The sequence below is a fragment of the Danio aesculapii genome, chromosome 11 (assembly GCF_903798145.1).
Source record: "Danio aesculapii chromosome 11, fDanAes4.1, whole genome shotgun sequence".
Lineage (NCBI taxonomy): Eukaryota > Metazoa > Chordata > Actinopteri > Cypriniformes > Danionidae > Danio > Danio aesculapii.
The window spans coordinates 14,463,972-14,490,582 of record NC_079445.1 but is presented as its reverse complement, the minus strand read 5'-3'; the positions used below and the strand labels follow the sequence as shown (position 1 = coordinate 14,490,582).

At 37.9% G+C, this 26,611-nt stretch overlaps 1 protein-coding gene across 3 annotated transcripts in view; it reads right to left on the bottom strand.

The window, feature by feature from the left end:
* Nucleotides 1-7,773: 7,773 nt before the first annotated feature.
* The window catches only part of tmem259 (transmembrane protein 259), a 34,385-nt gene continuing 15,547 nt past the window's right edge, over nucleotides 7,774-26,611 (bottom strand). For all 3 annotated transcript variants that reach the window (XM_056468038.1, XM_056468037.1, XM_056468036.1), the window contains 8 exons: nucleotides 23,583-23,693; nucleotides 17,741-17,863; nucleotides 17,553-17,653; nucleotides 13,469-13,526; nucleotides 13,290-13,373; nucleotides 13,028-13,160; nucleotides 10,925-11,024; nucleotides 7,774-10,836 (listed from right to left, as the gene is read on the bottom strand). In XM_056468038.1, coding sequence (XP_056324013.1) covers nucleotides 10,144-10,836; nucleotides 10,925-11,024; nucleotides 13,028-13,160; nucleotides 13,290-13,373; nucleotides 13,469-13,526; nucleotides 17,553-17,653; nucleotides 17,741-17,863; nucleotides 23,583-23,693 — 1,403 coding nt within the window. In that variant the 3' untranslated portion in view covers nucleotides 7,774-10,143. The remainder of the gene's footprint in view (nucleotides 10,837-10,924; nucleotides 11,025-13,027; nucleotides 13,161-13,289; nucleotides 13,374-13,468; nucleotides 13,527-17,552; nucleotides 17,654-17,740; nucleotides 17,864-23,582; nucleotides 23,694-26,611) is intronic.

Genomic DNA, 26,611 nt, shown 5'->3' with positions numbered 1-26,611 from the left:
CTACGGGGGAAAGCGAAGCACTTTGAGAAATATCTAACACTCCTTTTTTTTGAGAAACAAAGACTCAATTTGCATTTCTTGATGCAGCAGCAGACTATGTTCATTAACAATGGTTGTTTAATGTACTCCTGAGCCCATATTTATATGACTTCATTCATTCAATGCCATATGAGGTTAAGCACATTTACTGCCTCGTCCTACATAGTTGGTAAAAGATCTAAGTTTTGGCCAAATTTGTTTTCCAAAATGTGATTTTTGATTTGATGGACATTTCTCCATTGACTTTTTGGAATAAAATGAGGTATATATGGAGCATCTAAACCCAGCTGGGTATGAACACCCATACATAAAACGCTCATGTACTACCAGTTAACCTGCTTAAAGTGTGTTTATCCAAAAATAAAAATTCTGTCATTAATTACTCACACTCATGTTGTTTCCATCCCCTGAGACCTTGGTTCATCTTCAGAACACAGAATATAGTTTACACAAAATCGGATAGCTACCTCAACCCCCACAGACTGCAATGGTCCTGAGATGTTCAAAGGAGCCAAAACATTCCTTCTGATTTCAGTGGTTCAACTGTAATCATATGAAGCTCCAAGAACACTTTTGTATGCCAAAACAAACAAACAAACAAACAAAAACTGTAAAAATGACACTGTAAAAATGTTGGCCAATGTCTTATCCTCATTAGCTCTTTAGGCTGAGTTTACTACAGGCAATACAACACCTTGAGTGTTGTGCAGCTGACTCCAATGGCAATTTGTCATATTGGCAATAATAAATGCCAATAACGAGACAGAAAGACAATTAACATACTAATTTTAACCTGTAATTCTTAAAATATATAAAATGTCAATAACTTGTTCAATGTTCAATAACTTATTGCAGACAAATAAGTAAAACCTTGTGGTTTAAAAAATAGTGGCAAAGCATACAGATTTAAAGTGACAATTAATTAGTATTAATTATAATATTATTTAAAGAATGTAAGAAAATGGGGGGAGAGCATGCTCAGAGCCCGGTAGCTAATCAGCAGGCCAAACAGAAATAATAAATAACACCTGTTTATTCTAGTGATTGGGCCGGAGAGACACCCAGGAGAAGGGAGAGCACACACACACATACACAGCTACACGTGTTGTGCATTTATAAAATCCACACATCACGCTACAGAAAATGGCGCTGGAGGACGACCTGGAAGTGTTCCTCGATCTTTTCAAGAAGTTGGCTGAGGCGTGTGGCTGGCCGCGGGCTAAGTGGCCGGTTCGAATCATCCCACTGCTGTCCCCAGACAGCGCCAGGTCTCTCTCCGGTTTAATTGGTTGGTCCTGCTGGCCCCGGGGGTATAGTGGGAAGGTCTGGGCCGATGCATTGGTGCTGCGGGCACGAGGATAGCGCACCAATGAGTTGCTCTGCGAAGGAGATGAGTGCGCTGATCCGCGTCGCCGCCACTCATTGCCCTCATTCGCGACGGGTTATACCGGATACCAGTGAGTATGAAAGGGAGTACATACCAAGCTTTGGTGGATTCGGGGTGTAACCAGACCTCCATTCACCAAAGCCAGCTTCAAGACCCGGCATTGGAAATGAGCCGCACGGTAAGGGTAAGGTGTGTGCACGGGGACGTAACTCACTACCCGTTAACGGTGATAGACATTCAATTCCGAGGTAAAAAGCATAGAGTAGAGGTAGCAGTTAACTGGCACCTCAAACACCCGCTAATTCTGGGAACCAATTGGCCTGGATTTAATAGATTATTAGGGGTCTGATGTGCGGGTGTTTCTTGGGAAAAGGAATCGTCGGAGAGGGGGGGGGGGGGGGGTCGCTCAGCTGGGGGAATCCCAAGCTGTGACTCAGGAGACGGGCCGGGAATTTCCCGGTGTAAAGACGTTGCCCTGGAGCAGTCACGTGATGACACGCTAAGACATGCACTCGAAAGAGTGCAGGTCATTGATGGGCAAATACTGCAGCCTGATCGGCGCCTCTCTTATCCATATTTTGCAATTACTAATGATAAGGGGTATCGAGTGACCGAAGACGCTCAGACAAAGGAAGATACAACCTAACTATTAGGACCAAAGAGTTGTCGGGAAATGCTTTTCCAGACTAAATCGTCTCATGGCCCGATTTTTTTTGGCCGGGCATTCACGGAGATGTCAGCAGATGGTGCGCTGCATGCCGTTAATGTCAGAAGGTAAACCCAACGGCCACCCCAAAAGTGCCATTGCACCCTCTGCCAGTTATGGAGATCCCCTTCGAAAGAATTGGTATGGATCTCATCGGGCCATTAGAGCGATCCGCACGCGGGCACCGGTTTGCATTAGTCCTTGTGGATTATGCAACCCAGTACCTGGAGGCAATAGCTTTCCGTAATATCTCTGCAAAGAGTGTTGTGGAAGCTCTGTTTCGCATAATCTCCCGAGTGGGAATCCCCAAGGAGATTCTTACTGATCATGGCACCGCTTTCATGTCATGCACATTGCGCGAACTTTTACGGATTGTTGGGGGTTAAAACGATTCGCACTAACGTCTATCACCCACAAACAGACGGGCTGGTGGAACGATTTAATCGCACACTTAAATCCATGATTTCACGAGGATGCGAAAAATTGGGATAAGTGGTTGGAGCCCTTGTTATTCGTTGTGCTGGAGGTTCCCCAAGCCTCCACATGATTTCCCCCTTCGAGCTTCTCTATGGCAGACAGCCCCGAAGGGTCACACGATGAGTCAGCGATCTCTATTATGAGGTGGTTCGTTTGGATAGGGCTGGTTCACGTGAGATATATAACATTAATCTGCTTAAGCAGTGGAAGGAGCCGGAGGAGGCGATGCTGGCTATGCTGGTTACAAACGAGGATGACCTGGGGCCAGAGAGTACTGGCCGACAGTGGCCAGGTGCTCTGGTCACCGGGGGCAATCATCTCTCGGCTAGCCAGCTCATCGATATCCGGCACCTTCAACGTGAGTATTCTGACGTGTTCTCACCCCTGCCAGGTCGAACTAATTTGATTCAGCACCATATCGAGACCGGGCATGGTCGTTAGGACCCAGCCGTATCGCCTGCCTGAACACAAGAAAAAAGTGATTCAGGAAGAATTGAGTAAAATGTTGAAAATGGGTGTAGTAGAAGAATCCCACAGCGACTGGGCCAGCCCGATTGTCTTGGTACCCAAGACTGACAGCTTGGTCCGGTTCTGTGTGGATTACAGAAAAGTCAACGCTGTGTCGAAATTTGACGCACATCCAATGCCGCGTATTGACGAGTTGCTCGACCAGTTAGGTGCTGCTTGATATCACTCGACATTAGATTTAACAAAGGGATATTGGCAGATCACCTTAACTCCAATATCACGTGAAAAAACAACCTTCACGATGACGTTTGGATTACACCAATTTGTGACACTTCCGTTCAAGCTGTTTGGGGCACTGGCTACGTTTCAGCATCTGATGGACAAAATACAACAGGCCTTCTCAAAGGTAAAATCTATACCTTGCGGGGGGCCGCAATTGCACGCTCCTGATTTTGCTCTCCCCTTTTTATTACAGACGGATGCGTCCGATCGAGGTTTGAGGGCGGTTCTCTCCCAGGAGGTTGCAAGAGTGGAACGGCCAGTGCTGTGCATTAGCCGCAAACTCAGTAAGAGTGAGGCTAAGAACAGCACCACAGAGAAGGAGTGCCTGGCGACCAGGTGGGCCATTTTCATCCTCTGTTCAGATCATGCTCCTCTCCAGTGGCGCGAATCACCCGTTGATATCTAGCGTTACAGCCTTTTAAATTCAAGGTGGTCCACAGGCCGGGTGCACTGATGGCTGTAGCTAACTTCCTCTCCAGGGCGGTGGGGGAGGTCTGCAGGCCGGACGGCTCCCCGGCCTGAGGCAGGCAGTGGGGGTATGTGAAGAGGTAAGCATGATCGAACACCCAATGAGGGGGGAGAGCATGCTCAGAGCCCGGTGGCTAATCAGCAGGCCAAACAGAAATAATAAATAAGACCTGTTTATTCTAGTGATTGGGCCGGAGAGACACCCTTCTTAAGGAGAACAGAAGGGGCAGCCAGGAGAAGAGAGAGCACACACACATACAGAGCTACGCATGTTGTACATTTATAAAATAAAAATATACTTCTTACCTGATATCGCCTACCTTGTCTTCTTTCCACACAACGAACTTTACATCAATATTTAAACAATGGGACCATTAAACGGGATTAGAATGTTTTAGAGAATGTTTCCCTATCTTTTAAGAGAATGTTCTGGAAAGTTAAATAAAACTATACGATGAAACGTTATAATAATGTTAAAGTATAATGTTGTAGCAGCACTGTTAAAGAAATCTGTTAAATTTACGGAAAAAAACGGCAGCTGTGGTTGCCAGTAATCTACTGTTTTTAACATTTTACATTCATAAATTTAGTTTACAGAATATTTCTGTTAAAAATACATTCACCAATCTGTATTTTTCATCCAACAAATTTAACCCCACAAATCCAACAGCAAAATCCTCACTGGTGTGTCCTCTCTACAGAGGGTTGAACACTCAGACAGTGATGAAGGTAATGAGATAATTAAGTGTCTAATTAAAGGAGGATTGATAATTATTGATGAACAACTGTTAATAGCAGAATCACTGAAGGAAAGAAAAACACAAAAAAGCACAGCCAAAACCAAAGATGAAATCAACTGAGAATAAAACTCTAAATAAAAAATAATAATTAATAAAAATAAAACAAATTGCACAATTAAAATGTAATTTCTCAAGATCTCATCAAAGATCATTAAACAACACAAACATCAGGAGCTTCACTTATTACTGACCTTTGACTGTCCCTTGAAAAAAAGCTCTTAATGAAATTTTTGTTGTTCATTCGAAGTCACCATGATCGAGGACAGAGTCTGCTTTAGTTGGGCCCTTCAACTATTTGCTCTAACACTAATTGTGTTAATCACACTACTTGTATAGCATGAGAAGCCAAAAGAAAAAACAATAATAAGTCTGATAAGATTAACTATGTTATTGAAACCATCCTCACCAAAGAGTGCTTGTGCACTCATTGACTATCTTGTTAGTTGCAAGTGAGAAATGAGTACCATATGTAAATGAAACTTGACCGACAGCAGCCAATGACTGTTTAACAGGTCTAAAAACACCATTCACAATGCAAATATATGATCTTTGGAAGAACTCAAAAACACACAGACATCAACAATTAGTCTTTGAATCTCAATAATGGTGACAAACAAAAAATCTAATAAAAAGCAACCCAGAACAATACAAAACACACTACTGAAATATTACCTCCCAAAAACAGCATAAAAAGGCAAAGAAAGAGAATGTAAGAACTTTAAGCTGCATAATATATTCATGCTGCAATGCATGCTGGGATTTTTGTACTATACTGGCACCCAGCATACATTGCCAAGTTAAGCAGTTTTTTTTTCAACCACGGTTGAGATTCATATTCTGATTCTTGCTGTCTGTTTGTCTTAAAGTGCAGCTGGAGATCTCAAGGTTTTGTGCATTAAACTAATTAAATTTTAATTTCTTTTCAATTCCTTGGTAATTGTTTGTTGAACCTCCATGGGAAGCCAATACATAGCATAAACAGTTTCAAATAAAATAATTTTCTATGGCTTAATTTTTAAAATACTTCAAATTATATCTGTAACGATCAAGTACACACGGTACAGGTTCTCATTGCCTTTCTTGCTATAACTGATGAGTTTCAGAAACACAGTTATAACAGCCAGAGAAACATTAAGATAGGTCAGAAAAGGATCAAGAGCTCAACTAAAGCAGCCCCTGATCTCCATGATGGTGAGGTCAATTGAAACAATTTCAATAAAAATATAAACCTCTGTTAATTATCAAATATTCTTGCAGACATGAGAGAATTGAAGTCAAACTGTAATCAGTGAAGCTGGTAATGCTGTTATTTAATGGAGTTATTTAATCCTCTATTAATTCAGTTGGTTTGGTGTGAGGCTGTGTCTGTAGTTTTATTTCTTGTTCTTTCCTTCAGTGATTGTGCTTGTTAACAGCAGGTGTTCATCAGTGTCTGAATTGTCATATGTGGTCATTCACTCTGTCTAGTGGACTAAACTAATTGACTAATTTAGTGACTAGTGAATGGTGAGATTTCAGACACTCTGATTAGTTTCTTGAAAACAAAGGTTAGATCTGTAACAGCTATTTTCCGTATTTTGTACAGAAATAAGCTGTTAATCATTTAACAGGTTTTCACTGTGGATTGTACAGGCTTTTACTGTTAAAGTCATGAACATTTTTTTACAGTGAATGTTACTTTGAAACGTATTTAGAGAATGTTTTCCTACCATTAAAGAGAACATTCTGGGAACTTAAAGAAAACAACCCACTAATAATGTTATAAGAATGTTAGAATACAATGTTCTAAAATTGTTACCAGCGAATGTGGTTAGAATGTTTCTAGAAAATGTTTTCTTTTAAGAGAATGTTCTGGGAACTTAAAACTAACCACCGAAAACAGTAATGCAACATTGCTTGGTAATATTCTCAGAACATGTAGAGGACTAAAAATTTCTAGCTGGGTTAGGAGATCTATTTAAGCATGTTTGGATTCGTCTGATTGGTATATCATGTGATAGCTAAAGCAGGGCCAGCCATGATCAATCATAAAGTGATCCTCTCAAAATTAGTTTATAAATGAACTTCACGTATCGGGTGACAAACCAAACTTTCTGAAAACTAAAACTTTGGATACAGTGTGGTCGTATGGACACTACAACCAGAGTTTTCTCCTTTCTGATTAGCCAACATTACTGGGCTCACATCAAACATAGAGGACACGAATGAGGCAAATTCTGCATATTTGCAACAAACACTTTGCATATCCCATGTCGTTTACAATGCAGGATGGTAATCTGTCTCTGTTCCCATTTGCATTGACTTGTATGCAATTTACTTGCAATAATACTTAATTCCCCATTTGGTGTGAACCCAGCATGACAATATCTTTACCGGTTGTTTGGCATGCCCTTAACATGTAATGAATGGTGCCTTTTTTTTTGCTTTCATGGGGACAGAATAAAAAATAAAGCAGGGAAAACCTAGTTCATAAAAATACCCCTGTAAGTGTGGACATGACCTAAGTCATTTGGAATGTTTTTGACATGTTTTTGGTTCCTTTTCTAAACTTTGAAAATCTTGTGACCATTGCTGTTAATAGTCTAAAATACTGTAATTTGTGTTAATATTAAAAATATTTAAGACAGGGGAGTTCAAACTCGGTCCTGGAGGGCCAGTGTCCTGCTGAGTTTAGCTCAAGCTTGCTTCAACACACCTGCCAGGAAGTTTCTACTAAATATAAATAAATAAATAAATAAATGGGGTTTTATAAAGCATTGTTTCTCAACCATGTTCCTGAAGGACCATCAACACTGCATGTTTTGGATGTCTCTTTTGTTTATCACACCCGTTATAGGCCTTTCAGTCTCTGCTAATGATCTGAATCAGGTGTTTGGTTGAGACATGGATATTGTGCAGAACTGGTGGTCCTCCAGGAACGTGGTTGAGAAACGGTGTACTAAAGCTGTGCTTTCTCCTTATATTGAGTGGTCTACTCTAGATCGTTTCTGCAGTAATATTATTGTATTAAAAAACCATATGAAAAAATATTAGGAATATCTATATAAAAATATCAGATACATCTTTTTTACTCCAGCAGGTAGAAGTAAAATATCCACTATATTCATAGAAAATGCCTGAAAGATAAAATAATCACAAACAATTAGTTCTAAGTGGAAATTAATTTCATCTCTTTATGCAGTTTTTCAACATTACAGTTAAATACATTTCAATGACAAGGAATTGAGTTTATCACAGAACTGACAATTTCTCCTTTCAGTTTCTGTCTAGACATCCTACACAAAGCATCTAAACACTACAATCATCTGCTTCCTTTGAAAATGGCAAATAGGCACAGAAAAATATAATAATGAGGAACTGATCATAAAACCATGAATCACTTTTTTTAGACCTGGAATCCTTTATGGATCTGAGCCTCAAACGATATTGCACAAATTTAATTAAAAAATAATAATTCCAGAGCATGGCTTTAAAGGAACATTCCACTTAAAATAATAATTATTATAATAATAAAAAAGGGGCTCATTTTACAAGTGCCCTAAGGGTTAAACAGTTGAGTTAAACCAGTTTTGAATCCATTCACCTAATCTCCGGTTCTGGTAGGAGCATTTTTAATTTAGCTTAGCAAAGATCATTGAATCGGATTAGACCATTAGCATCTCGTTTGAAAATGAACGAAGAATTTCAATATTTTTTCGATTTTTAAAGCTGGACTCTTTTATAGTTACATCATCATCATGTAAGACTGATATAAAATGAAAAGTTGCTATTTTCTAGGCCAATCAGAACTACTTTCATTATAGTGTAATAATCAAGCAACTTTGCTGCCATACCATGGCTACAGTAGGCATAACACAGCACCTAAAAACAGTCCCCAGCATCAAGCTCTACACTTGCATCACACAATCTGTCTAATATAATTGCGTAACTACAAATAAATAGTAAATTGATCTAATGTCTTTGGCCATTTTTGAGTGAGATGCTAATGGTCTAATCTGATTCAATTATCTATGCTAAACTAAGCTAAAAGTGCTCAACCCAGACCCGGAGATCATCTAAATGGATTCAAAAATGATAAAACTCATCTGTTTAACTTTAGGAGAGTTGTAAATTATGGCTATTTTTCAAAAAAAAAAAAAAAAAAGTGGAGCATTCCTTTAACTTGCCATATTGTTGCATAGCCTAAGCGACCCTCTCCCATCCAGTCATACGCCACAACAGATTCCTTTATTTGTTCTCTTAGTTTGCAGTGTGTTTATTTACGTTTGTACACACATTCATTAAGATCGATAAATCTGCCCACTCTTTGGACAGCCACAAATCCAAAATTAAAAGCAGCAAATGAAAAGAAAACAGACATCTGAATCGACGACTTCAGCTGATGTGGTGTTAAACAGTCTGACCTCCACCGCTTATGTCTGGTTCTAAATGATATCTGTTAAAGTAACAACACGTTTATCCTTTCATCACTTGCTTCAATGTCTATTTTCTCCACTGGCTTTGAAGCCTCTGGTAAGGCTATCAACCTTAACGCACTTCCCAAAGATGGAAATACAAGGTTAAATGTACGGTTTTAGAAGCGTAAGGCAATAATCTATACACCCGCTCTTTCTCGAAGCCAGACCTGAAGTAAAATCAAAGATCAGTTCGTGCAAAAGACAAAAGAGATCTGTCTAAACTAACCACAAGTACAAATGAGGATCTCTTGATGAGGATTAGAACATTAGTGACCCCCAGAGTTTTCACAGAGGATCATGTTAAAGGAGGACTTATATGATCATTATCACCCATCAATGTATTTTTATTTTATAATCAGAGCACTCTGACCACCAATAACACCTGTCAGGGGTCAAACTGCTCCATACATGAAATACAAAGCCAACAGAAGGCTGAGAGCTAAATTTTAAATCAAGTAAGGAAAAAAAGGCGCCTTGCTGTAGTGAACGAAGGTAGTCAGAAACAAAACCTCATTTTGATAATCATTTAATAATTTGTTTATGCTGTAAGTAGGCAGCGTTAATGTTACCTTTAGAGGAATGAAAAGAAAGTCAAAACAATTCTCACACAACAATGTGTGAACTTGCAACATGGATTTGGATTTGTAGTAAGATTGCCACCTGTGCGGCCTGCTGATACCTGCAGCTCCATTATCAGGAGCCACCAAAAGTACCATAACTGAACAATACATCATATTTCAAGCTGAATACTCCCTGTATTAAAACTTTCAATGATTTAAAAAAAAAAAAAAAAAAAAAAAAAAAAAAAAAATCACATCTAAAGACTCCACACCCTCAAACATGGCATCATTTTTGACAATTCATTACGAATTTACGCTTAAGAACATGACAAGATGGCAGAAATCTACTTCAGCCCTCTTCATGTTCACATTGGAGGTCTAGCAGATGTAATTACAGAAAGCTCCATCGTGGCTTCTCCTCTTAATGCCTTCTGGAATATTTTACAGAGAGGGGGTGGCGACTGCAGAGCGCCGATTTCAAACCGGAGCATTGCGTGACTCAAGCTGGGGTGGAGTGAGAGTCCGAATTTTCACTTTTATTCTCCACCTTGTCGTCCCAGTCTGTTGCGCCTCTGCGTGACTCTGCTACTCTGCAGTCTGTGTGTGAGGTCACTGAGGAGGGACTGGAATTAGTTTCAGATTCCCTCTGGCCTCCTCCACCACCAGGGGGACCCAGACCCTGAGCGCAACTCCGCCCCTTCGCATTGACCATAGGAACGCTAGCTGTGCTTATGTTCCCATTTTGGTTCTCTCCCGCAGTATTGGGACCACAAAGCTCTGTTACAGCGGCGCTGGATGACGTTGCTTCCTGGATCCCACCCGGCTCCAAAAGCGGGTCGCCTAGGTTTGGAACTGACAGAACGTCTGGGCCGATGGCGATCTCAGCCATCCAGTCGAGGTCAGAGCCAGATGGATCGATGGATAAACTGGGATTCACCACCAAGCCGCTGTGGGTTTCAAGCAGAGGTTGGTCCTGAGCGGCTTGCTGGTCCTGGCCATTAGCATTTACATTGGCAGCTGCGTTAGCCTGGCCGGCTGGTGCGGCGGTGCTAGTGTTGTTGTTGAGATTGTCCTGCAATGCAGTCTGGTTGCCTTGACCAACCTGCTGATTCTGAAGCAGCATCTCCTGGATTCGGATTTGCTGCAAGATAGCCGGTAGCTCATAGTGATGGAAAAAATAGATCATAGAGTGCTGTAGAAGACAAAAACATAAGCTCGTGAGCGACAAATAATTCTAGAAACTCCACAGATTACTTTTTTAAAAAAGTTACATAACATACCTGAATGAAGAGCCAGGATGTGACAAGAGCCAGGCTGCTGTACTGGCCGTTAAAGCGGTAATGATATGCATAGAAGGCAAAGTGATACAAATAAAAGAATCTGTAAAACAATACAAAAAAAGATCTATTAGATGCAATATTCTCAAAGTTTGGCCATGGCTCTTGTAGCATCAGTCACCTAAACAACCAAATTAGGTTCCATGCTTGGGTAAGGAGTCAATTTTGAAGTTGGAAAGAACCTCGTAAGTAGAGCCAGACACAACCAGCAGACTTTTTTTACTATTTCTGTGCAGAATTTTGTTAAAAAAAAAAAAAAATTTATGCGGAATGAATTATGCGGAATCGTAACTAAAAACTTAATATATGAAAAAATATATATATATTTTATGTAATGCAAATTCAATTAGATCCACTTACTTGGTAAAGAAAGCAAGTCTCTTATATAATACACTATTAAAAGACCTTTACAAACAGTATCAAATCATATGAACATTTTCATATTTGTCATAATAAATGAAATCTATTTAAAAGGGCACCTATTTTACCCCTTTTACAAGATAAGACTTTGGTGTCTCCAAAATGTGTCTGTAAAGTTTCAGTTCAAAACACCCATCAAATTATTTATCATATAATTTAGAATCTGCCCGTTTTGTAACTTGTTTTGTAGCCTGTGGCTTTAAATCGAAATCAGCTGCTTCTTCCCGCCCACCTGGGTGTCTGCTTCCAGACATGGGTGTCTGCTTCTCATGTCAGATAAAGGTCAGATAAATAGCCGTCAGTGATAGAGAGACATGAATAAAGCTTAAATAAGGTCACAAGTCAAAAATACAAAGTAAGTTTATTTGATGTATTTGCAGTTTGTATTTGAGTTTATTCAAGCCTTTCTAAATTGATGAGTCTCAAATGCCTTTTGCAGTACACACACACACATATGCGCAGTTACTGACACCATGCGTCCATGGTGATTATTTCGGTTAAGAATTACAGATTTTACGGTCTTTATTACAAACATGCACTGTTTTAAAATGTTTTAAACATTTTATAACCATTTTAATAAATTACTGAGAAGCAGCTGATCACAGAAACTTGAAACATGTTTTAATCCCAATTTATTTGCAAATAATGTTCTGCAGACATGTGCAGGGAAAACTGCACTCCTACATCATGTTGTGGTAGGCCTCAAAATCACTGGGATTTGGATCCTATTTTAAAGTCAGTAAATTATAAAAAAAAAAAAAAAAAAGAGAGAGAGACTTGCTATGTTTCGATCACTCCAATATGACTGTGGATACACTATACCTGCACACAGTTCTGTAAAAACAGCTTACAAAAGTTTATTTTCATCATAGGTGTCCTTTAAAAACTGAATAGATATAAATTTAAACACATTTACACAAGTAAATAATTAGACTCAAAGATGGGCAAAAAATCTGCTGAAATTTGATTTTTAGATGTGCAGAATCCGTGTGGGCCTACTTATAAGTAAGGATATAACAGAAAGCATTCCCAGGATATAAAAACTAGCTCAGCAAGTTTTAAAACATAACTAATATGCAGTAGTCAACATTTGAAGTGGATCAGAACTGGTGTTTTTCAATAGTTTTAGGACAACTTTGATAAAGGATTTGATCCACTTCAGATGTTGACTACTGTATACCCCTTTCATTTCATTATGTTTTTCAATAGGCTGATTCAAGTACAGTAGCCAACATTTGAAGTAGATCAAGATAAAATGTAAAGTTTGAACCTCATTGACTACTGTATATTTCACAAACTCTGACAATCAAGAAAACAGACTTTCCCATTCAACTACCAAACTTAAATATTTTTAATGTTTATATATATTGGAATGAAATAGGTTTCAAAACGTTAACATATGTTGAAATATGTCGTTTCAGATATGTTTCAAACTTGTGTTCTGTAGCTTTCCTGTAGCTTAAATGGCAGATAAGGTCACTAGAATGAAAACTGTATTTGTATTTTGCATGCAATGTAAGTTGCTTTGCATAAAATCCATCTGCCAAATGCATTAATGCAAATGAAAAACAAATGTAAAACGAGTCTAAGCCATTGCAATTTACTTGTGCTGATGAGTTCACATACCTGAGCCAGTGGCGCTTGCTTGTATTGGTGTGGCAGCAGATGGCATCGTATTGGTCTGCCAACCAAACAATGAGGATGATGTAGAAGGCAGTGGTTGTGTCATTGAAAAATTCAGACATGATGGCCTCCATCCCTACAGGCAGGATCAAATATATCTCGCATTTTTCTTTCAACATTTTAATAAGAAACGAGCTATATGAAGTCAACCAAATAACAGATAACACAAGTTGATAGGAACATCTGTTCTGAACCTCAAACTTACCCACAAGAGCCAGGATGACAGTGAGCAGAGGGGCTGCAGGGAAGGCAATGGTCATATTCATCTCTAACATCTGAAGAAGATCCACTGAGAAAAAAAAAATATATACATTTTTTTATTACGCAACTCAATCATAGGAGCTGATGCAATGGTAATGACTTGCTAGGCTGATGGGAACTCACCTATGAAAACAAAAATTTGGTGGTGCGAGTATCGCAACAGCATAGACACAGAGAGAGTCTGAAGAAAAAAAACAAGAAAATTTTTTTCATGATGGAAGTTTCATGTATAATTTATTAACATCTCCATGGTCCAAGTGAATCAAAGGAATAGTTCACCTAAATCTTTTACTCACGTACATAGTTTTTTTTTTTACTGAAAGTGGAAAAGCAAAATGACTTTAGAACTGTTATAAATATATATATTTATTAGGTGCACCAATGGATTGGCCAGAAATTAGAAATTCAGCCAATCTCATAGTTGCATGCATGTCTTACAATGATTTTATAGTATGAAATGTGTAAACCAAGTGTTAACAGAGGCCCGACATATAGAAAAGAGGGGTAACACTTTATTTTTATGGTCCATTTGAGTATTAGTAGACTGTCTGCTTAATATCTGCTGATACTACTGCTAAACAGACCTTTAACTGACTATAAGAAACTTTGTAAGTACATGTCAGCTTACACAAACCCTAACCCTAATCCCATCCCTAACCAACCTAACAGTCTACTTTATAATCTAATGAGAATTAGTTGGAATTTAGATGCAATGCAATTTAAATTCAACAAACGGATCATCAAAATAAAGTGTGACCAAAAGATGTACCAACAGATGTAAGATTATCTAATAACATTTAACTATGAGGTTCCATTAAGTCCATATGTTGGTTAATGCATTTACTAACCCGAGCAAACAATAAACAATGCAATAATTACAGAATTAGTTTATCTTTGTTAACATTAGTTAGTTAATTGAAATCGAGTTCTTCAGTCTTAGTTCAGGTTAACAACAACTTTGGATTTTAATAACACATTTGTAAATGTTTAACTATGATTAATAAATGCTGTACTGTGTTGTTCATCCTTAGTTAATCTTACATATAATGATCTTGATCTTAGTTAAACTAATTGTAATGCATGACCAATAATCTACAGATAATGTATATTAAATACCAGCACAGATGCAACATTACTAGCATCAAGTAATGACATGCAATTATCACTGCTGTTCTATAAGCGCCACCTGCTGGAATATTAGGGTGGCTGAATAGAAATTCAAAGTCACTCTGCTTTTGTTTTGGACATATTTTTTTACAAAGCTAAAGTGTAAAAAAAAAAAAAAAAAAAAAAAAAAAAAATCACAGTGTTTTTTTTCTTTGTATTTTAAAAGTAAACAATCTAATATATATTTATTTATTTATTTATTTATTTATTTATTTATTTATTTATTTCTATACATACACAGTGCTCAGTATATAAGTACACCCCTCACAAATCAGAATTCTTTTAATCTTTTAAATTCAGATTTTTAATAGGAAGCTATACAAAACTATATTTGTGCATATACAGTTGAAGTCAGAATTATTAGCCCTCGTTTATTTTTTCCCCAATTTCTGTTTAACGGAAAGACAATTTTTTTTCAACACATTTCTAAACATTATACTTTTAATAATTCATTTCTAATAACGGATTTATTTATCTTTGCCATGATGACAGTACATAATATATAATAAAATAGCTTAAAGGGGCTAATAATTTTGACCTGAAAATGTTTTTAAAAAAAATTAAAAACTGCTTTTATTTTAGACTAAATAAAACAAAGACTTTCTCCAGAAAAAAAAAAAATATTATCAGACATGCTGTGAAAATGTCCTTGCTTTGTTAAACATCATTTGTGAAATATTTAAAAAAGGAAAAAAAAATTAAAGGGGGGCTAATAATTTTGAATTCAACTGTACATTAGATTTGTCAGTACTGAAGCCAAATCTGAAGCTTATTTAACAAAAATAACGGTCCAAAAATTAGTACACCTAAATGTATGTTGTGTGTATGCGCTCAGCCTCAGAGACAAGCAGAGCACACACATCTAAAATCATCTTAAATGTGAGCACTTTTAAATACATGCAAATTTGTGTCGAAACGCTGTGTTCAGTAATTATTCAAATTAACCCACATTTATGTAATAAACAAAGGAGTTAAGAATCAAAAGACATGAGAAAGTGATACCATAAATCAGAACCGTACTGCTCTTAAAGTGACAGTGCGCAATATTTATGCTGCCGACTGTTTTTATCATTAATCAAAGAACAAAAGGACAAAGTTATTATGACTTTTGTAGCTATAATTCAAGCTTTTTTCTTACAGTGAAGATGCTTAAAGCACAGTTTGTTTCATATTTTTATTCTATTGTTTTTATTTCCATTTCCTTATTTACAGGGAGGAAAATAACTATATACAGTTGAAGTCAGAATTATTAGCCACCCTTTTCCCCCCAATTTCTGTTTAACGAAAAGAAGATTTTTTTTCATCACATTCCTAAACATAATAGATTTAATAACTCATTTCTAATAACTGATTTCTTTTAAATTTGCTATGATGACAGCAAATAATATTTTACTAGATTTTTTCAAGATACAAGAATTCAGCTTAAAGTGCAATTCAAAGACTTAATTAGGGTAATTAGGCAAGTCAATCTAAAACAGTAGTTTCTTCTGCAGACGATCAAAAATTATATTGCTTAAGGGGGCTAATAATATTGACCTTAAAATAGGATTCAAAATATTTAAACCTGCTTTTATTCTAGACTTTCTCCAGAAGAAAAAATATTATAGGAAATACTACAAAAAATTCCTTGCTCTGTTAAACATAATTTGGGAAATATTAAAAAAAAAAATTCACAGGACGGCTAATAATTTTGACCTTAGCCGTAATCGTTTGAAATAATTGTGATTACAATTATGATCAAAATAATCATGATTATGATTTTTCCCATAATCGAGCAACCCTGGCCGCGGTCACACTAGAGTTTGTGCATCTGAATTTCTGTTGTACGTGCTGTGAAAAGGGGCGGGATTAAACAAGATGATTAGACATTTTAAAAAAGCGAGCAATTGTTCAGAGAGGTCATGTTTTGATCTTCGATTGGTCTCACGCAGTCACGTGATGCAGTTTCTCAGGTCAGAGTTCACCAAGCTTGAACTTTGCAATGCAGCGAACTGTGAAACTTGTCACAAGAGCTTGCATTTGCAGTCCATGGTTTACGCTATATTCATTCTTCCATGGCGGGGCGCCACACCAAAATTCATCCCGTCATGGCTACATTACAGCTTCTCAGTCAAAACATTCAGTCGTTTTTTTTTTTTTAATAGCAGGTTATAATCGCACCAAAACGCATTAAAAGGTAGGTGAATTATAACAGCGTGAACTTTTCTGTAATCGTAGTAGTGCTGTGTGTTATTTGTTTAACCCTTTAAGGTGACGTGCTGACTGACAGGTGCGTGATGCGTGAGGCCAGCAAACACGACGTAGCTTTCAGTTATGACGAACACAGTTTCCATAATTTTCTTTTAATTTTAGATAAAAGTCTATGGCTCTGCATACAATGACTTTATCTTGCTGGAGTTTATAACCGTTTCACTTTACTTCAGGACGCATTAATGCCGCTCTGTAGGTCTATTGGGGACATTCATAAATATTCCTAGCAAATCTAATAAATGTTGGAGGCATACTCATTAAATAAACGCACTAAATCGCACTTCAGCAGCGTTTATTTGAGAGCGCACAAGAAAATCTGCACTTGCGTAGCGTGTATTTGAGGGCATGCAAGAAGTTGTACAGAGGAAATTGGCGCTCGAGCACAGAGATTCACAAATGCTCGTATTACATGAATGCGATCTCGACTTGTAATATAGTGCTCACGACATTTGTCAATGAAAAACCGCCACAGGTAGTGTCTTAGATCTGTGTAAAAGGCCCAACAGAGTCTGCCGCCACAGCTGGAAAAAATCCTAGAGGAAACACTGCAGTATGTTGTATTCGTGTGCACATAAATGGAAGTCTATGGGGAGAAATGTGCAGTGTGACAGCAGCTTGAGTGTGTTAAAGCAGTTGAAACAAAACTGTGCAAGGCTGAGAGTTTGACACCCCTAAGGTAACTAAACGCTTTATTTTACTAAATGCTTTATTGTAACTAATGTGATGACATCACACGTAAAATCTAAACAAAAAAAAAACAGTGCATCTACATTATAGTAAAAGTACTCACAAAGATAACCATTATTACAAAAGCTGCCAGGTAGGAGGTACGAGCCATCCACATGCTGACAAAACGATAGTGCTCTCCAGACACCACGTTCCTGAGGAATCCTGAAACCACACAATCAATCTCTGACATTGTAACTATGCACTCAAGAAGGAAGCACTGTTCTTTTGGGAGAACTCATAATTGTTTACCTTTGTTTTCCTCATTCTCTGCTAATGCTTTCACACTGGACATTAGAATATCATCATAACCCAGGCACTCATCCAGGAGGAAGCGACTGAAACCGTCTCCAAAGCACTGATCTTTCATGGGGTCTACAGACAAGCAGAGAGATCACAGATTGACTGTGATTATTACATGATTCACAATAAAAGCCATACATGTTTAGATCAATACAATGGGCTGGGTAAATTACATAAAAAAAAAAAAAAAAGCTTCTATAGTGCCACATCTGGGGCCTCATGTACAAACGCTGCATACACAAAAATTTTGCGTACGCCAGATTTCACGCTCACGTTTGGACTTACTAACGATGAAATTAACGTGAGAATGTGCGTTGGTCCACACCAACTTCATGTCTGTCGTACGTGCATTTCTTGTGTGTGTGTTTTATTTCCATTGGTGACTCCTAGAGGCAATTATGTTAAATTAGTTAAAAGTATCTTTGAGTTGTGCAATGCCAGGTGTATGGGACAGGATCATCCGCATGTCTAGCAGGTATATAAGCTTTCCATACCATGCTGTTGAACCGCGGTAAAGTTAGTTTGACATTTATCAGACATTCGATTTGAAACCAATTATATTCTTTGCTCCTGTTATAGTTTGAGCCAAAAATAGGTCAGATGTTGCACAAGGCTTAATTTCTCGATTAACAATATGAATTAATTAAACAATTCAACTCAATGAAATTATACAATAAAACCAGTAGCAACATGTTCTGCTTATTGCACAAGACTCTGTTTTTGGAATTAGCACTTTATGTCTTTTAATGTAAAAATTGTAAAAGTCGATTAAACTCTGACACCATTTAAGATAAAATATTCAAATCAACTCTAAAATTGTGTGTCGCCCACAATTGAGGCAACTCTCTCCTCAAAGGGTATTAGTTCAGCATCCCCCGTTCCCCCGCCTGTTCAGTCCACACTTTGACAGTGTGCCGCTGTTCTCCTCTTAACCTGCACAATAACACTTTACATCTGACAAAACTTTTTTTTTTTTTAATTCACTCTCAGTGCGATGTTTAGACCCCACAGTGTTAACCACGTCAGATAAACTCTCCCACTCCATTTTTTTTCCTTGTTATTAATTCCGGAGGACAAACTTGCAAATAGCACTGTTTTTCTCCGGTCTACCTCCGATAGGAGCACCTCCAATTCACTTTCAGTGAAGTGTCTCTTTTTGCTTGCTTTTGCCATTGCTTTTTCAATTGGTTTTGCCAAAGTGAAGTGTTACGCCTGTTGCCCGTCTTTGTTTGTGCTTGCGTATGTATCATGACATCACTCACTGTTTGTTTCCTAAAGGCCGCCTTTGCGCACCTAAGGCGAGTTGCGAAAAGGATTCGTAACAGAAGTCAATACCATATTTATTAGGGGGAGGAGGCAGTGAGGGGTTTTGCGCTGGTGCACGTGCGCTCAATTTCACGTTAATTCGAATGCACAAAGGGAATATGCGTGGGATTCTGCGTACGCAGTGTTTCATACATCTGAATTTTGTGCATCCGCAATGTTTTAGAATGAATTCAACGCAAGTCTTCGTACATGAGGCCCCAGGTCTGAATTTGTTCACCATGTACACCTGCATACTTCTGAAGTTATGTCCACCACTGTGTATTGGCTTCGTCTGAACTTTTGATCTAATCTTGAAAAATAAGCATGAGTGATTTAACATAGCCAAGTGTTTTTGGAAAAAATCTATGATGTCCTAAATTTAAAGGTTCAAGTAACACTGGAGTACTTTTTTTTAAATTTTAAAAGATTTGTGCGTGTTGAGCATTAATTAAGACCACGTTAGCACCTATCAGCTTTAATTGTGGGGAAAAATAAAAATTTTGAGCTTTTGTCAGCTAATTTCGTCTTCCGGGTTTAAATTGATTGTCGCGGTGGGATCAAAATTGGTGACGTAGTGCGAATCAGCTAGTGGAGTGATGACGCATCGGATTCTCATTATTATTCATAGCAGAGCTTTCTTATCCTATGAGAAGACCCTGTTTCTAAATTTTTCATAAGAGCACTGCTTTCTTAAGGCAAGGCAGACCTGCCAAGCTGTGAGACCTAATGACTGGGTGAGACCATGTCCGTGCATGGCATGGGTCGTATTTGCCTGTTTCCATGATCCATGGGGTTTGTTGCATGTTTTTACCTTTGATGCTGTCAAGGCCAATACAGCAAAGTTGTTGGTTTTCAGCAAGCATTTTCGCCTGGAGAGCTGTACGAGAATTGGAGAATGGCAGATTTTGTCTTTTATCAGTTGAATTCATTACCATTCAGACACATCGCCTATATCCATGCTGCTGTGTTCACGATACATTTAAAATTCCTCCAGATTACCGGCAGAGGTAATGGTTGAAATAGACAGGCCAAGAGACCTGCTGCACGGCTGTCCACTGTGTCTGTATTCAGACCCGGGAAATGACGACGAGAGAAGTGCTCCTCATTTATAGTGTTTATATAAACATGATTATATTTATGATGATATAACAAATAGTGGTTATATGTATATAAAAATTACAAATAACAAATGTAGCAGGAAATTAAATTACCTACTGTTTATTTCTTTGAATTTTAACTTAATAAACTATTAAAACATGGCTCTCATGGTTTGGGTCTCATTTTGTGAACAGTTGTTCTCTCCCCTCTTTTTCCCCTGCTCTTCCGGCCATGCCCTCTGCTCACAGTGCTCCACACCCATCATGAAGCATTTTTTGAAAAAAAAAATCTGAGGTAGACTTAAACCGAAAGAGGGGGTGTTTCATGGCCCTTTAACTTTACAATTAAAAATAATAACTAAATGAGTAAATGAAGACAAATCAATGAGCGCACCATTTAAACGTTTAACTTTTATACATTATTGTCTTTAAAGAGCCCATATTATACATGAAATAGGGTCATAATTAGGTTGTAAGGGTCTCCAACAACAGTCTAATATGCATGCAAGGTCAAAAAACACTTTGATGGTCTTATAATCTGCATTTATTTTTACCTAATTATCCCAGCGACTCCCATATGAATCGTTCAGCGATTCATTTGTTCCCAAACCCCTCCTCAGCGCGAAGCTAATCTGCGCTGATTGGACCAATGACAGCCTGCTGCGATTGGTCGACACGGACAAGGCTTCAGCGCGAGAGTGAAATGCCCAGCTGCTAATCTACAATATAAAAGTAGTCACAGTGCATACACGCTCCATAGTGGATTTTGGCTGCCAGTGGGTGAATGTAAACACAGACGATGGACTAGAAAATACTGACGACTAACTATTTTATTGAGCAAAAAGTCCAAGAACTGGCGAGGAGGTCACAGTCTTCTTGCTCTTTTCACACACACACACACACACACACACACACACACACACACACACACACACACACACACACACACACACACACACACACACACACACACACACACACAGGGCCTGCCCGTCCATAGAGGACCGGCTGAATAGAGAGGGCGCGGCGCTCAGTTATATCCGCGAATACCTATGCGTTACACACACGAGGAGACACACACACACAGAGGGCCGGCGCGTCCATAGAGGAGCGGCTGAATAGAGAGGGCGCGGCGCGGCGCTCAGTTATATCCGCGAATAACCGTGCGTTACACACACGAGGAGACACAGACACACACACACACACAGGGCCGGCGCGTCCATAGAGGAGCGGCGCTCAGTTATATCCGCGAATACCCTTGCGTTACACACACACGAGGAGACAATAATATTGAGCTGAAATATTTTGAAACTTGTCCGTTGCATGTGTGTACAGCTGACGATCCGTAATCAAAGCGGCACGCGTCGCGTTTTCAACGATATGAGAATAAAAAGAGTTAACCTGATACAGTACACGCAGTTACAAGTAACAAAACACAACTAAATACATATTTTGCAAGCTAGAGTAAACGAGGCAATAATTTTAATCGCACTTACTTACACTTGTGAAATGGGGGTAGAAACTGATCCATGATGCACTGATCCATGTTCAGACAGTCTATACTGATCCTTCCTTTAACAAACTGAAGAAGTCTTCTTTGAAAGCATATAGTTTTCAGAAGCACTCAGAACTGCTCAAGGCTGGGCTATATTGCTGATTTTTAATCTTTGATTAGACTGTCCATAATATCCATCTGCACAGCGTGACTTCATTCGACCGGTGTCTTTGTGTGTCTCTGTGTGTGTGTGAGACTTTTTTTTCTGTTAGTGGGCGGGGCCGCAGGTTTCAAATCTCCCGGGTTTGCGCGCCCAACTACTTGTGTTTCGTAGCTGCGTCATCGCGAAACACCTAATGACTCGTTATCAAGACGACTCGTTTGAAGCACTATGAGTCGACTCTTTTATAGATGAATCAATAGTTTTAAACACTGTACACTTAAAGATTTAAGCCTTAGCTGGATATTTCACTTCACTTAGAGCTATGTTACACACTACATGGAAGGGCATTTTCAAAAACCCATAATATGGGCTCTTTAAACAAATATTCCAGAACTACAGAAGTAATTGAGAGTCTTCACGAATAAACTTGTTTAAAAATCTGATTATTTCACATTCATTTTGATGACTGACATCACACCCCTGTACAGTATGTTGATTCAGATTAAATAAATTTATTACCAGTACATTAAAGACTATTCTACATAAAATTAGACATTCGTAAATTTTTATTTAAGAAAGCAATGTCTAAATTTATGGGCGCTGCAATAGAGGTGATTTTTAAAGAGAATGTGCAAGATGGCTATAATTTACAAAATCTTTAAAAATCTCATAAATTTTTCAAAAATTGCTGCACATTGTAGACAAAATTAACTTTTGGATATTGCACATTTATTTTGCTTTTGTTTTTTCCCCATGTCTTAAACGCTTTTCAGAAATTTTGTTAAATTAATTACGTTTGTATTTAAAAAGCCACTGTATTATTTCGTAGAGCATATAAAGATGAAATAAAATTAAACGTTTTATTTTATAGCCACAAATGACTGGTAATTTTTTTAATCCTATCTGGCAAGCACACTTCAACAACATGTGCAATAATGTTTAAGCATCAAGTCAAAAAGCTGAGAGCAGGTCATTTCTTTGAATGCAGGACATTTCTTTGAATGCATTTGACCAGAAGTCTACACCTTGAAATCATTTTCAACCCCCTCTGAAAGTATAAATTGATAACATTGTGATATGTGTATTGTTTCCTAGATTTTTGAAATGCTTCACTATTTTCTCTGGAATCGATTCTGAGCTTGGAGTTTAATAATAGATGGTTCTCTAGGCTGGTTTTTAACAAAAGCAAAGCAGGCTTTTTTGTGTGTGTGCTTTTTTATGCCACAAGATTCATTTAAACAGAGCTCACTCTGTACACACTTGTAATTCGCTTAAACCTTTCATAAATTTTTTTAATGATTATTTTATGTTTAAGTGATATGTGTAAAGATATGGACTACAGCTGTTTAAAAAAAATATAATGTGCCATTTGGACAAAATTAAACTCGGTATTAATTCAAGAGAAGATCGCAATGCATTCAGAATATCCGAGAATCAATGTTAAATCATTAACACCTGTTTTTTGAGTTGTCCAATTGTGATAAAATAAAAAAAAAGAGCATATATTGCTTATTGTTTACTCGCCTTCAAGTTATTCCAGAACTGTATGCGTTTTTTTGAAACTAACTATAGTACTGGTTTTCAAAATTTCTCAATAAAAAAAGAAAAAAAAAAGCTTTTGTATTCACTGGAATACAGAAAACCAAACAGGTATGAAAAAGTGAGTAAAGGATAACAGCATATCCATTATTAGGTGAATACCTGAATTTCCTGAAGGGTATCAATACTCACCAAGGGTCACCACCATAACAGGTATGTTGAGTCGCTGACGTGTGGCCTGGGACAGCCTTAGGAAACCATATTCCAGAGAATACTCAACAATATACTCTTCTTGCGGCCACACTACACACAAAGCAAACATATAAAGATTGAAAATGCAGACAGCTTCACTGAAACTAAAATTAGTCTAAAAAGCCATCATTACACACACAATTACTAAATGTATATATTCTTTATTAAAAGCCTAAAATATTAAATTAATTATGTGCTGCTCATCTTATAAATTTTGAATCTGGAAATTATGTCAGGTTTGAAAAGTGTGAATTTGGATTAAAGGTCCTCTGAAATAAACGTAATGTCACTATAAATTTGCTACTCTTAAGGTTATCTATAAGCTAATGTGCTCCAAAACATTCAGAAATTCATATTTAGAAGATTTGGGTTTGTGACTTTAGGCTAAATGAATCAACATTTTTTTGTTGATCACACTTCAAATTTCGAATCTTTAACAGGTCGAATTTTTCGAATTTTTAACCTGTCAAATGTGCCCCTGAAGCCTCCAAACAAAGCGCTATTGTAGCAGCTGAAATCAGTCATTTATTCAAATATAAAGAGTGTTTGTCTAAATCAGTGGCCACCAAACTTGGTCCTGGAGGACCGGCGACTTGCAGAGTTTAGCTTCAAACCTAATAAAACACAGCTGAACCAGCTAATCAAGGTCTTAAACCATGGTCACACTGCACTTTTCACCCCACACACTTCCATTCATATGCATGCGAATGCGACAGACCGGAAACTCAAGCTCGTGTGACAAGTTTCAACAGTTTGCTGCATTGGAAAGTGCAAGCTTGGTGAACTCTGATTGGTCTCACGCAGCCACATGATGCAATTTCGTAGGTCAAAGATCAAAACATGACCTCTCTAAACAGAAATGTAAAATATAGGCCAATTGCTATTTTTAACGTCTAATAAACTTGATCCCTTTTACATTAATTTATGACAGAATTTTACATGCTCAAACTCTAGTGTGATTGCGGCTTTACTTGAAACTTCCAGGCAGGTGTGTTGAGGCCAGTTGGAGTTAAAATGGACCCATTATTTAAAATGGGCCTGTTTCCACAAAGTATTATAGTACGGTTCGGTATGCTTTTATGGCCGTTTCCACTTTCAAAAGGTACCAAAAAGCGAACCGTACCGTACCACTTTTTTATGTACCCCTTTGAAAAGGGTACCTAGCATGACAAAAGGGTACCAAAAGGCAGAGCTAGACACGCAGCTGAATGCAATTAGTTTATAGAGAAACGTCACTACCGCATACATAAGCCAGGAGAAAGAAAACAAAGAAACCGCCATTTTTAAATATACAGCCGAGACATTAAATAGTAATTATATTTACATATACAGGGTTCTTGCACCATTTTAAAAGTAACATTTAATGCTTTTTAAGACCTTTTTAAGATCTCAATGTATATAATTCAAGACCCAAAAATTTCATAATTTCTTTGGAATAGGCTACTCAATTTAATATTCTTGTTAATCCCAAGCTGTAATTGGGCCATAAAAGTTAGGCCCGATAGGGCCCGAGCCCGACAAGTACATATTGATTGACAGCTTTTAAAAAGCCTGAACCCGTATATAGCCCGACATTATTCAAATGTCCACATACGCACAGCTCTTTTGCCTTTTTTCATGAATAAGTCGTTTGTGTGTTAACATTACTTATTCAGAACAAAAAAAAGTCCTCTGTAACATCTTAACATCTCAGCACTCTAAATAAGCCTGGGTACATACACTTAGACTTTAAATTGGCAAACACACCAATAAAAATAAGTCTTTCTTGACAAATTTAAGTAAAATAAATGATAAATGATGATGGGTATTTGGCAATAATGAAATTAAGATAAAGGCTCTGTGGGATTTGTTTTGCCACTTCTCTTCACAATCTGCATTAAGGTGACGGTGAAGCTGAATAATAAAAGATTAATGCCAACATTAGCCTATATACTCTGTCTACATTGTGATTTTATGGTTTAATTTTAATATTTAGTTATAATTTGAAAATGTTTTACTCATCAAGATTAGGCTATGTGTTTTTGTGGGGGAACATTATTGAATCCACTGTAAATGGCTTTAGCGCAGTCCTGCACTCACTGTACATTACTGACCTGGCTAATTTAGCATGTTTTGGGTAGGATTGTTTGTTCATCTTCCACCAGTCAAAACAATCATTTCATCTTCCCTGTCAGCTCGCTGTACATTGTTGTTTAGTGCTCTACCGTAATACGCAGTGTATAAATGACCGCCGAAATACCCTAGCGGCTAGAATGACTGTTCTTACTGAACTAGCAGCAGGCCTGACCGCAGTCAAAATTCGCTCTTTTTGAATTCTCCATCATCATTTGTTTCACCTTTGCAGGGACGGATTTTAATGTTGTAACAAACGATTTGATTACTTTCTCGCACTAATCAAAATACATCACATGACTGTTCATTTATTGCGCAAGCCCCAGCCCGCCTGGCCTGAACCAGTCTAAAATGATAGAAATTAAGTCCGAACCCATCCGTTGGGTTAGGTCTAGCTGCAAACAATGCAGTGATTAACTTGGACCCTCTATGACTAGCTGTTGCAACGTAACTTACCGCTGGTGCTTTCCTCCTTTCATGTGCGACTCGACTGCTTTGAGCCCCATGGTCCCTAACGAAAAGGTCTTTTTGCAGAATTTACACATTGCCTCAATGCCACGTCATTAAATTTACACTTTCCCATCTTTGCATTTTGAACCTCACCTCAACAACCGCGTAATGTCAGCACACAGTTGCAGACCGGCGCAAGCGTCTGTAGCCGACCTCCCGCAATAAGCTAATAAATCACGGAGACTGTCAATTCTCTCCTGTTTCACACATACTAAATTAACTATTAGATGTTTTACGGTGGACCACTGTGCTTCCCTATCGTCATTAAGACACTGGCTAAAAATTTAATACCTAACAGCCACTTTACAGTAAATTTAAGACAATTAAGACCTTCATTTCCAGGATTT